Source organism: Chlamydotis macqueenii, chromosome 5, assembly GCF_036417535.1.
Source record: "Chlamydotis macqueenii isolate bChlMac1 chromosome 5, bChlMac1.mat, whole genome shotgun sequence".
Classification (NCBI taxonomy): Eukaryota; Metazoa; Chordata; class Aves; order Otidiformes; family Otididae; genus Chlamydotis; species Chlamydotis macqueenii.
The window spans coordinates 69,951,154-69,964,499 of record NC_141560.1 but is presented as its reverse complement, the minus strand read 5'-3'; the positions used below and the strand labels follow the sequence as shown (position 1 = coordinate 69,964,499).

The following is a 13,346-nucleotide window of genomic DNA, read 5'->3' as shown; positions in this document are numbered from 1 at the left end:
AAGCGCCATGGAGGTGCTCCAGAGGTGAGCCAGGTGCTTCAGAGCCATAGCCGCTGCAGAGAGCGAGGATGCAGGACAACGGGTGGCTGCCGGCAGCAGATTCCCCTGTGGGTTGCACGCCGCAACCCAGTGAAGGCAAAAGGATCACACTGGGATAATTTCAACCCTCATGGACAACGTCACAAAGGGGTTAAGGGCGGTATATTTTAAAAAAAAAGGTCAGGACTGATGAATGCTCCAACAAAGAGAAGAGTTTGATAGGGCCACTGTAAACAGGAAAGGTAGTACCAGCATGGAAAGATACCAGTTGTTCCGCGACCAACCTTGTTTTCTCATTTAAATGACACTTACCCGCAGACGTGTGCACGTGGAGAGGAAGCCAGACAATTCATACCCATAGCATTTAGAGGCAGCTAATAATTTGGTCAATGGCAGAGTGCAGCATCTTTTACTGGAAATTTACCCATCCAATTTTCTCCTCTACCCCAGCCACAAAGGGAGATCACTCCAATTATTTTTCAGACAGAATTAAGGCTGATGTTTACCATTATCTCCCTGGTAACCCTCTTCTCATGACTACATTATGCAACGAAATTGTAAAGCCACCTGAGCTCACTGAGGTTGTTATTAAATGCACTCTGCTTCTTTTTTTTCCCAAGGTCAAAGTTAATAATTAGGTGGCTGTTATGCCTGCGACAGAGCCTTGTTATGTAGAAAAAAGGAAGCAATTTAAAGGATGCATCAGACATTCCCAAGTCAGGATATTTCTGCAGAGCGTTAGAAGACCTGCTGACGGTGTGCCAGTGAAGTCCGGTGAATTAGTGAATATAGAATCATAGAATCACAGAATGGCTTGGGTTGGAAGGGACCTTTAAAGCCCATCCAGTCCAACCCCCCTGCAAGGAGCAGGGACATCTCCAACCAGATCAGGTTGCTCAGAGCCCCGTCCAGCCTGGCCTGGAATGTTTCCAGGGATGGGGCATCCACCACCTCTCTGGGCAACCTGTTCCAGTGTTCCACCACCCTCAGCGTAAAAAATTTTTTCCTAATGTCCAGTCTGAATCTGCATCCTTCTATTTTAAAACCATTACCCCTTGTCCTGTCACAACAGGCCCAGCTGAAGAGCTTCTCCCCATCTTTTCTGTAGCCCCCTTTAGGTACTGGAAGGCCACTATAAGGTGTCTCCGGAGCTTCCTCTTCTCCAGGCTGAACAGCCCCAACTCTCTCAGCCTGTCCTCATAGGAGAGGTGCTCCAGCCCTCTGATCATCTTCGTGGCCCTCCTCTGGACCTGCTCCAACAGCTCCATGTCCTTCTGATGTTGGGGGCTCCAGAACTGGACGCAGTACTGCAGGTGGTGTCTCACCAGAGCAGTGGTGAGAAGTGGTCCAGCACGCTGGGCTATGGATGAAGCTTGGACAGACTCACAGTAGGAAGCACATTAGATGAATTTCTGTAGGAAACGTGGGAAAGTGAGTGATGAGATTTGAAGCTAAGCTTCAGCTTCTGAAATGAAGAGGTGAACTTGGTTTCTCCACACTACAGTTTTTATTTGAGCTGGTGTAACAATACCAAATCAAGCTGTTTGTTTTTCTTCTGGCCATTTTTTTCCAAAGGCCCATGGTACTTGCACACAAAGTGTAAGCACCTTAAATGGTCCCCAGGTCATGTATTTTTGGGGGTATGCATGTGCATTGGGATGGGACAGCAGGAGGTCTCCCTGTTTCCACGGCCACTCAACAGTGCGTCCAACAATGCCAGGCAAACACAATGATTTGCCTGGTTGAAGCTCAGAGGCTGGAAAAAGATGTGACCAGGAAAAGAGAAGCCCAGGCACAAAGTCTTGGTTCTCGAATCAGTGGTGGAGCAGGAAGGAAAACTCATCTCTCCTATCTGCTGCCCATTAAACCACTCTGCCTCCTCGGTGGCACCAGAATGATCGTGAACTAGGCGACGCCAGACTTCCCCATTAGAACTATGTCCTATTGCATTTAATTTGGGAAGATTGCTTTATCGCATGTTAAAGCCCCAGAAGGAATTAAAAGCAGAAATAACAACATTACGTAGGGGAACGTGGGGACTGGTGCATTCCTGGCACGATGATAGACTTTCTGGTGTATGGCCAGCTGGTACCAAGGTTACTGCATCTACCTGGTGACTCTCTCAGATGGTAACATGAAAGGGTGTTGGTTAGAGCCTGTGGTAGTCTTGAAAAGTTATTTTGGCTTGGGAGACAGTTTGGAGAGCGGCAAAATATGAAACTGCATGACTTACAAGTCTGTATGTGTCTCTGTGTGTTTACAAATACCTGCAGACATATACAAATCTATAATTACATACACATCACACAGATACACACGTACAAGAGTGTGTATATATAAATAGATAAACATATAATAGATAAACATATAAATATATCTATACATACGTGTGTATGTATATAGAAACAGGGGAGCCTGAGCTGCAGTTTCTGGTTGGTCCATGACTCCCTCTGATGTTTTCCCTGAGGGAATTGCTTCCCCAGTCACCGGTTATATTCGAAACTAAAAGCATTTGTGGGTCCGACTCATTGGAACCCGTTTAGGTTCCAATGCGTCTCTCCTCTGAGGGCTCTGGGTTGGGATGAGATATTTAATACCGAAATAAAAAACTATCCCCAGTGCCTTACTGAGCTGATTCCCATGCTTTAGCATAGGAGAGAGTACTTACCATGGATCAAGGTGAAATTACTGGAAAGGACTACAGCGTAGAGCCGTAGCCTTATGAAAACCATGAGAGGGGAATTGGATTTGGCTTGTGTGCAAGGCAGCGAGGGCTCGATGGTGTCACCGAAATCGGGAATCCAATGGGAGCAAGTGAAATCAATAAAAGAAGAGAGAAGAAATGAGGAGGAGGAACCTTTCACATTTTTGCAGTGAAAAGCCCCTTCATCTGCCTGCCTGTAACTTACTTTTCCCCATCCATGGTGTGACCTGCAGTCGAAGATTTCTCCCAGCTGTAAACACAGAGTTGGGTTGGGAAATTTTTTTTTTTCATCTTTATTGCTTGTTGAAGAAAATAAGGCAAAGCAAAACAAAACTTTGTAACTGCCCAAACTTCATTCTGCACCAGGCTTCTTATCTAATGTCTGGACCTCGCAGTTCCAGGGCAGACCTCGCCCTGAGTGTGGCTTTTATTGTTCTGGTTTGTTTTCTTCCAGTTCAAAGGAAAGGTTAACCCCCCAAAGGAGAAGTGTGTCCTTGGTCAGGAGTCTTTAAGTCCTCTGAATTGCAAATTACCAAAAGCCTCCAAAGGACATTCAAGTTAGTCCATGTGCCTATCACTCAAGGAAAACTCCTTATCCTTGCTAGCACCACTTCTGTCCTCAGGAAAGTTAGAAAATACGCTAGCTAGGAGAATGATGTGGAGTCTTCGACATGAAAAAAAAAACCCCAAACCAGCACTTGTGGAGACTGCACAGACTTGAACAGAAGTTACTGGCTAAAAAAGACATTTCCAGGTGCATGAAAAGGCAATAAATACATCTTTTTTTGTCTTTTAATTATTTGGTGCCTTTCATGCCATTAATATTACGTAGTGGGGATATCAGCAACTATTGGTATCGCATTGATTCTCCAGTGGCACAGTCAAACGTCCTCAGCAGTAGCTGGTTTATAGCCCTCCTCAAGTATTCTGTATTCTTTAACAGAGACCAAGGTCCCAACTGGTTCTGCAGCGTCAAAGCTGTGTTCAAAACCCCACACTAACCCAAACTTTCAATTTCTTTAGAGCATCAGCCAAAGGTCTGGCATGTCAAAGCTTCAGTCCAGAGTGTGGTGGGAAGGAGGAGGATTCTCCCACCTTGCAATTAGGTAAACTGAGGAACGGAGCGGAGCAGTGATTATTCTAACACCAAATGGTGGGTCAGTGGCAGAACACAGCCCAAATCACAGAAATCCTTATTCCTCTTCCTCTGCCACCTTTCACGTTAATCATTCCCCTTTACTCATGGTCTTGACTTTTCTACACCTCAGAAAGCACTAATGGAAAATTTAGGCCTCCGTCACTGAGATTTAATTCTTGTATCTATGCAGAGACTTCAATCTTCATAAACTGCAACTGGTATTATGGCTATTAAGGGCAGCAAAGTTAAACTTCCCCAATACAGACGTCTCTAAATGAGGATGACCTGAAATAGTCCAATAGTATCCATAAGCTCTAGGGAGAATAAAGCTGGGATACACAAAAGAAATAAAGGTAGGAGCAGCCTGGGACTGAAGTGGCGATGATGATGATGATCCTGTGGCCTCCAAGAAGCACACTTCCAAAACCAAGCTGAAAATACTGAGTCCTAGAAAGGATATTTCTTTGGAAACAGGGATGTTGAGCTATTTCTTTAGATGACACCACTCATAGAAATGATGCAGTTTTACATCAAATGTTCTTATTCAGAAATACATAGGAAAGTCCAGCCAACTTATTCATGGCACGTTATTCCAAGCCCTGGCTGCTAAATGCAGTTAATAACCATGGATTTGATCTCAGCCATGCTCCGAGAATTAGTCCGTGATCTGTATTAATAAAACTTAATTGAAACCAAACCTCATCACTCATGATTTTCAATCAATGAACACACACCAAAAAAAAAAAAAAAAAACTGCACTAAAAAGCACTGGAAAATACAGCTTCACAGAGAAGGGGACAATGGAAAGAAAAGCCCTCACTAAAAATAGTGCTAGTCTATTTGTCCCTGTGCAGGAAATGTCGGCACCACCAATTCTAGCGCTGAATAACGCTTTGTCTTTGGGAATGTTATTCAGCGGGAGGCAAAAGTAAATCTGGAGCCAATTCTGCTGAGGGAAGTAAACATTTGCAGATGGGAAAATTGAGGCAAAATGGTATTAAGGGACTTGCTCAAGGTGAAAAAAAGAAGTCGCTCTTGATTACCGGTCTGGTGCGACACAAGAGTCCTCAGCTGGAAATGCCAAATTTCACTGTCCAGAGCAAGAGTTTATTACATGTGAACCCAATAAAGGAAAATTGAATTGTCCCAAAAAAAAGTATTCATCTTCTTTGCTCCTCAAAGATATGAGAAGATGCAGCTCTTGGTTAGCATGCTGAGGACCTTCTCGTTGGGCTTTTTCGCTGCAAATCCAGTGGGAACTGGCACTAAACACCAACACAGAAACGGGAAGAAAAGGTGCTTTCAGAAATGCCACTGGAGCAAAACACCTCCCAGCAGTTTGGTAGACACCGAACGGGCCAGGACACTGCTTCTTGGCAGCTTCTCTTCATCTTCTGCCCCAGAAGCTCCTGCAAAGCCAGCTTTTGGTTTAGTTTGAAACGTAGCTTGATGTGTGGTGTTGCCTGGTGCCTTTCCTCTGGGATTTGTTCAAGATCTCATGACAACTTGAATTCTCAGGCTGCATTTTCTGATTACTCTGTCTAAGCAGATCGAGTTTCAGCACTGTCCCATTCAGCATGGTGGAGCAACACATTTATTAAGTTATGCACCAGCAAATTGACTGCTTTTTTACACTTTTCTTACCTCACGACTTTGCCTAGCATCTCTCCTTCACAGGAAGGAGAGAAAACAAGAAATAATTTTGCAGTTTTTATTACAATTCTTTTTGGATGAGGAGACAGGCGATGTCTGCAGGACCGTACAGCAATGCACGTACTTGACTATGAACATGAGAAACATCTCATCAGCTTCAGGGAGGTTATCTGCTGGACCTGAGGTGGCCTGGCCAAAGCAAGGAACACAGGTGTTGCAAAACCTTACAAAACTATGTTTTCCAATAATCACTGGCCACTGTATATTACAAGTCCTCATTTGTATGTCATTTTTCTAAGGAATTAAGTAATTCCTTATGTGTCAATGTCGATGTTTTCGTCCCTCACCAAAACTTTTGAACCAGCTGACCTCTTTTAGCTAGACAAAGGGACAGAGGTCTTAAAAATATTAATTTCCTGTAAATTTTGGAAAAATAAATAGAAGGGAGGCAGCATGCCAGCATGTCTGTAGTGTATGCACAAGTGCGTCATCTGAAACCAGAAAATTTACCTGGCATTATGGAATTGTTCCGTAATTCCATCGGGAGCTATTCAGAATATGAATACCCCAGTCATCAGGGTCATTTTGACTCAGAGCTTGTACTTTATTAAACCTCGAGACACAGGAGAAACCAAGCTCATGTCTTTTAACATGTTTGAAGTCCTTCTGCATGTTTTTGATCCACCTTCAAATTTAATTTTTCATTTTTTAAGCCAACATAATGAAGTTTCTAGCAGATTTTGGGGAGGAGAGTCCTTGCAATAGTTTAATTATTCAGTCTTCTGGAAGGGTTTACATTTTACTTTTCTGATCACACTGTAAATACATAAGAAATGAACTTGTCATCATAATTCAGTCGTGTCTGCAAAACCTAACAAAAGAACCTTTTCCTTTAACAGAAGTAAGAGTGACTGTCATACTGTAATAGCTTAAAATCCATCGGAGATAATGTTTTGGAAGAATAAGAAAGATGTGTTCTAACGACCAGTGATGGCTCTAAAGGATTGCGAGAGCTTGGTTCAAAGCCCCTTGAAATGAGTAGCAGTCCTTCTGTTGACATTAGCAATCTTTGAATCGGGCTCATTAACGTCCTGCAGATATTACATCCCTAGCTGCCAAAAAGCCGAAAAAATTAGAATCTAGTCATAAAAATAGACATCAAACGCGCTTCTCTTCTGGGAATTTATATAGAAGTGAAGTATTTCTACTGCTATTCACCAGTGCTTTATTACAGATATTGTCTTACTGGTTTTGAAGGAATTAACAGAGCAAGCAGTTCATCTCATTGAGAACTCTGCCTCCAGCAACGGCCAGCGTCTAATGCCACGGAGACTGGGCGATGCTGGAATTGCTGTCATAGTTTTCACTCCGGCACTGTAAATCACTCCATTCCGGGATGCGCCGTGCTGATGGAGAGGAGGAAGGGTTGGAGGGGAATCGGAGATATTCAGGCAAGACTTGCCCATCTTGCGCTTCTCTGTGATTAACTACAGATCGATCCTTCGTACTCTCCGGCTTTTATAGCTCATTAACATCAAACGGTGTCGAGATATAAATTCGTTCTATGGCTTGCCAAGAGGCAGGGGATGTCTAGAAGCAGACACCCGCAAGGGTTCACTTGGGGATATAAATGAGACACAATTTAGCGGAGGAATTTCTTTACCTGTGGATCTCAAAGCACCGTACAAAAATTATGTGTGCGTGTGGGGATGTGCATATATATGTAAGCCAAGGAGAGGGAGGGTGGCTGGCGCTTCGGTCCTGCGTGGGGCTGAGAAGCAGCCGGTAACACAGAACCGGGCACTTCTTTTTTTTTTTTTTCCAAGCCTTGGGATCATTCTGGGGTTGCCTATCTGCCCGAGCAGCCCCCTGCCCACCCGGGAAGTGTCAGAAAAGGTGAAGAGGTAGCGGCGGCTCCCAGCCCCGGCCCCGGGGAGCCCGGGCTCTGTCCCTTTAAGAAACCCAGCGAGCGGTGATGCTGCTGTTTGCATTGCCAAATCCCCAGGAGTCCAGTTAAGAAACGGGCAGCTGTCTCTTTAAGTGTGATTTCCTTCTATTGTATTTGAATCGTGATCAGGAAAAAGGAAATGAAACCAGAGACCCGGGGCCGAACCACGGACCGATCACCAAAATAACACCCCCTCCTCCCCTCCTTCACCCCCCACCCTTTTGCAGCACATCCACCCGGCTCCGGAGCCTTATGCGGAGCTGCACGGTTGGAAAAGCCTAAGCCGAGCCCAGGGCTGAGGGTGGCAACCGAGGCAACCGGTTCCAAATCGCTACCGGAGCCCCCCGGGATCGGGCCCCGGATCGGGCCCGCCGGCGGAGAGCGGCGGGGATGGGAGGTCAGAGCCCGGCGGCAGAGCAGCGGTAACGGCAACGGCAGCAGCCCCAGCCCGTTATTTCTTTCTTTCTTTCTTTCTCTCTTTGGTGTTGCAGGAGGAAATCCTGTGAATGTCATCGGGGGGCGGAGGGGGAACTCCACGGGTGACAAGGCTCCGCGAGCGGACAGCCTCTGCGGGGGCAGAGCCCACCCCAGGCACGCCACAAAGGAACCGGCCCTGCCAATGTCATCGGCCATCGAGAGGAAAAGCCTCGATCCTTCCGAGTAAGTCGCCTCTTTTTTCTTCCCGGCTTCCCCCCTCTCCCACCCGCGATGGCCACTCGTCGTACCCACCGGAGCCACTTCATCGGTATTGTGTGCCCGGCAGATCCCTTCCCTCCCCATCAGATCCCTTCCCATCAGATCCCTTCCCATCAGATCCCTTCCCTTCCCATCCGACCCCTTCCCGGCCCCCGCTGCTCCCTTCCCCTCCCCGTGCCGAGCCGCAGCGAAGGCAACCGGTCACCGAGCCCCAGCGAGACCCCAAATCCCCGGGCTCTCCCCTCTTGCTGCTGCCACCGGACCCATGGATGGGGCTGGCGGTGGGGTGGAGATTGATGAGAGGTTTCCCAAGTTCTGGCAAAGAGCAGGGAAACCCGGGCAACCCCCCCCCCCCCAACCCCGGGCAGGGTATTTTTCCACACAAGGAAAGGGGAAGGGGTTCGGCAAAGGGAGAGCATCCCGCTTGCCAAATCTGAAGGCGTTTTTTGTTCGGAGGGACCCCTCCTTGATCTGCCCAACTCGCTGGAGCCCATTCTAGGGAAAGGTCAGAGCTGTTATCTTGTGGGTGCCCAACTTCCACATTTTCATAATGCAACTTTCAAGAGCGTGTTTAAACAGCTTCAGTGGGGGCAGGGTGTTCTGCAAAGGGCATGGAGAAAGACTTGATTGTAGTGTAGAAGATGACAATTTCCCCCCTTGGGTTGCCCACTCGGGGAAGCGGCTCCCGTGTCCTGAGCCAGGCTTTTGGGCTGTGTTCCGCAGCTCTCCCGTCCCTTCCGCACACATCCTGCTGGGCAGGACAGCGGGAACTGGCATGAACCTGGAGTCATTGCAGACCTCTACATGCTAATAGCTGCAGTTGGGCTTATTTGGAATAGTGGTAAGGGAGAAGAAAAAAAAATTATAAAATCTCCATTTTCAGATAACGCTTAAACCATTGCTCTTACTAACTTGAGTCATTCGTGCTTTGTTTCCTGTGAGATACTAAAAATGCCATCGCTTGAAGCCCTGAGTGAGCACATGGGAAGTGTTTCTTTTGGGCATTAAATCAATTCATTCCGTGTCACATCTGATGTTTTGTATGTTACATTTTCTCTTATTTTATACTGGTTTTTTTTTAAAAAAAAAAAACAAACTATAATCCAAGCTCCTAGATGTATGATGTCCAGGTTTCAACTACAAAGTTTTAGTAATCTTTATTGATTTACCTACTTTGTGTTCTACCCACTTAAGTGCTGGCTTAGAAATCTATGGACATCAAAAAGTTAACACATAAACCAGCAATTCTCTTCTGCGCAAATATCCGCCAGGCTGCTCCGGAGTTCGGGGCTTTCAGAGAAACCTGGCTGGTGATCCCTGAACATCCATACCATGAAATATTTTGGGATACTCTGAAGTTTCAAATGATGGATAATAAAGGATAACACTGTGCATTTCCTTCTGTTGGAAGGCTCTCAGAACTTGTCAGAGTGGAGTCTGCAGATTAGGGAAAGGAATATGGGAATAAATTTGGAAGAATGAGGGCCTGATCACATACAGAGTTCCCCAGGATTTTAAGAAAAGCTCGCAGGATGGGGAGCTGGTGGGAGAGGGATGTTATGACACAACTTGCAAGGCACAGCAGTTTAAACTTAGAAGAGTAAAAACCAGAACAGAACATAATCAGATAATATCTTTGGGCTCAGCTTGCCTAAATAAAAACTGCAGAATCAGTTTCTCAGCACAGAAGTTCTTGACCAGTGGTCGTTTCTCCCTGCTGAAGAAATTAATTTCTGCCCAGAAAACCGCTGATGCGGTAAATAAGTAGTAACAGAATTTTTTTCATGTTGCCTGCTGGAAACTGGGAGCAGCCTGAGACTTCTCCATCAGCACAGGTCTTCTCTGCCCCACCAGCCTGAAGGAGACCAGCAATGGGGGAAAAAAAAGCGTTGAGGGACTCTGTGCTGGAGCAAGAACCCGATAACGCAGGAAAAAAAACTTAGAGCTCCACTCTAGCAGATATTGAGCACCGCACTCGTCATCCAGTGAAGCATAAGTGGGCAAACATATGCCCTCCTTGCCGCTAGCCACGGGTTTAGAATTAAGCAAGTGCTTAAAGGATTGAGCCAATAGTTGTTTTGTTAACTTCCCCGGGGTTTGGATGAGGTCCTCAGTGGCAGCACCAAGTCACTGCAAACCTTGCAGAACTGAGCTCAGGCGCCTTTCTTTTATTTATTTATTTATTTATTTATTGCTGATTTTTTTTTTTTTTTTGCAGAACTTGCAAAATTACACAAAAAGGCAAAGCAAATTCCTTAAGAAAGTAGCTCCAAAGAAAACTCTTGCTTTATCCCCAGGTATTAGCAGAACCATCTTAGATTTCAGAGCTTTTTAGAAAGGGAAAACAATACAATGCAGGAATAGTCAGTGCTAATATCACAGTAAAGATTTGTGTCTCTTTTCACACTGGGATGTGTGAATCCCAAATAATTGTTTGAGCTATGTTGGTACAGACCCATCCCAGGGGATTTACATCCTCAGCTGAAGGAAAAAAAGAAGTCCTGCAGTAGCACCAGGTAAAATTCTGGCCCTGTTAAAAACAGCAGCACAACTTAAACCAGGCTTAGTCTTCATATTTACATTTCCCAACGGCAAGTTGACTGCATGTAAAATCCCTCAGGTGCCTTTTCTGGTCCTTTAGCCCTTGGGGAGACAGAAATTCCCTTCGCTGGCAGCAGCACTGACAGCCAAAGCTTGCAAGCTCAGGTTGACAATACAGGCTGATATATTTTGGGGTTCATGTGCAGATGCTTTATGGTCCTGCTGGGGTTCTGCAGTAAGTTACAGGTAAATCCAGCGGTTTTCTGTGTTGATTAGGTCACTTACATTGTTTATAGGTAAATCTTAAAAATCTTGTTGGGAAAAAAAAAAAAGCATTTTTTAAAAATGGAAAGGAAAGCATTGCTGTGAGTTGTGGACAAACCAGGATTATTTGAAAATTTGAGGAATATAGTAAGAACTTGGTGGTTGTTGGCATGCGTCAGTCTGCACGGACATAACCAGCATTTCTATGAAATTACTCCAGGCAGCTTTGTGATTTACTTTTGAAAAAGTGACATCTTTAATTGCAGAAGAATCACCTTATGGGAAAGTTAGTTCTTTTATAAGATTTGTAAGATTGAGACACATGACTGAGCAATTCATGTTCTGTCCAGGAGAAGAAAAATGATGAGTCTACACAGCCACCGATGTCCTACTGAAGCAGTAGATGCCTTTACAGTAATGAATACACAGGAGTGATACAGAGATTGTCATCTTTATGCATTACTCTTTGAAGAAACATAAAAAAATAGCAAATTTTTGCATACTCTTAATGACTCTTTAAATTTTAAGCTATTCTTTTTTTTTTTTTTTAAAGAAAAAGAAGAGTGACGTCCTGCTCCTTCTGATGTTAGGATAAACCATTTACTCCACTGGGAGAAAAAATGAGGATGTAATCCCTGCTCTAACTTGACCAATCTTTTTGTGTTGTGTTTTTCCATCTCCCTCTTCTCATGTGGATGCTTCCAGAGTCCATTTTCCTTCTCCAATGATTCTTTCATTCCCTCAGGGAGCCGGTGGATGAGGTCCTCCAGATTCCCCCTTCGCTGCTGACATGCGGCGGTTGCCAGCAGAACATTGGGGACCGCTATTTCCTGAAAGCCATCGACCAGTACTGGCACGAAGACTGCCTCAGCTGCGACCTGTGCGGCTGCAGGCTCGGAGAAGTGGGGAGACGGTTGTACTACAAACTAGGCAGAAAGCTCTGCAGGAGGGACTATCTCAGGTAGGCAGCCCACTCCCGTTCTTTCCATCATCTCAGCTTTGCTTGTTCACTTAATTGGTACAGCTAGTGAGATCCATAAAGAATTCATTTTCGATTACTCTTAAACGTAAAGCCTGTCAGCAGTCACAGCTGTAACACAGAAGCCTTTGCCAGCTCAGGTTTACGATACGGGCTTCTATATTTTTGGATTCATACACAGATGCTTTATGGTACTGCTGGGGTTCTTCTGTAAGTTATAGATAAATCTAGATGTTATCTGTGTTGATTGTGCCACTTACAATTGTTTATAGGTTAAATCTTAAAAGTCTTGTTGGAAAAAAAACCCCATTTTTAAATGAAAGTGAAAGCATTGCTCTCTGTGGTGGACAAAAGAGAATTATTTAAAAATGTAAAGAACATATAGTAAGGACTCCTAGGACTTTGTGGTTGTTGGCGTCCATCAGCCTGCTCAGACACGACCCGGCGAACCGCACAGTATCAGCATGGGGTTCAGGCAAGTAGGAATGGGGAAATGGCAATTAATTTCAGCAATCTCCCCCTGAGCTGACAATGCACCGGTTCCTCCGAATGTTTTTAAGAAGTTCTGTCCTTCTCCAAGCATCGTCTTGGAGCTGAAAGGGATATAAAACCAGGTGCCAAGATGGGCAACTAATGAAAGGTCGTTAGTTCTCTCATTTAAGAACATGGTATCCAAGGTAACTGAATTAAATTCATTTTCCTGATGCAGTAATATCAACTCTGTAAGAGATGCTTGATGCCACTACTGTCCCTGCTTGGTGTCTGAGGTCGCCGCCTTTTATACACGGGTTGAGCCCTGTCTTTTTCTGCATCGCTGGTAAAGTTATCTGGGATGCTTCAAGCAGGAGGAGGCACCGTGCTGTATGTTTATTGCAAGGCTACAGCCAGTACAGGAAAGTTTGATTGCACTTATGTGGATCCAGTGGATTTTTAGAGTTCTTAAGCCTGGTCCTGAATAGACACGAATTTACTCGTTTTGCTCAATCAGATCCTACAAACACACTTGTTACAGGTATTTTCATGGACATCTCTCTGCCTGTCTGTTTTGCCCAAATTTGTAAGGAGAAGGATTACATTGAGATTAGGAGATTTCATAAAAATTTATAATAAAGGATCTTTAAATTTTTTATTACAATTGAAGTGTATTGATCTTTGCTGTGCTGGTTTTGTCCCATTTCTTCTAAAGGATCCCTAGTGTCTCAGGTGGTTGTGGAACAGAATAATGGTATTTGATATGTTTTCAGCTACCTTACTGATGGCTAATTTACCTGCCAATAAAAACCAGCCCAAAACCTCAGTGGAGTTCCTAGTTATGGTGTCCCTGAGCTTTACTGATGCTGAGCAGAAACCAAGAACTGAATTCTGCTAATGGGATCACTTGTGA

The 13,346-nt window shown here is 44.9% G+C and overlaps 1 protein-coding gene across 2 annotated transcripts in view; it reads left to right on the top strand.

The window, feature by feature from the left end:
• LMO2 (LIM domain only 2) overlaps nt 1-13,346 on the top strand; it is a 48,684-nt gene that overhangs the window by 33,113 nt on the left and 2,225 nt on the right. Inside the window, exons 1-3 of one of the 2 annotated variants that reach the window (XM_086748226.1) lie at nt 7,522-7,879; nt 7,974-8,142; nt 11,729-11,944. In XM_086748226.1, coding sequence (XP_086604352.1) covers nt 7,873-7,879; nt 7,974-8,142; nt 11,729-11,944 — 392 coding nt within the window. In that variant the 5' untranslated portion in view covers nt 7,522-7,872. Of the gene's footprint in view, nt 1-7,521; nt 7,880-7,973; nt 8,143-11,728; nt 11,945-13,346 lie in introns of those variants that run through there. The other variant, XM_086748227.1, reaches the window with a different exon arrangement.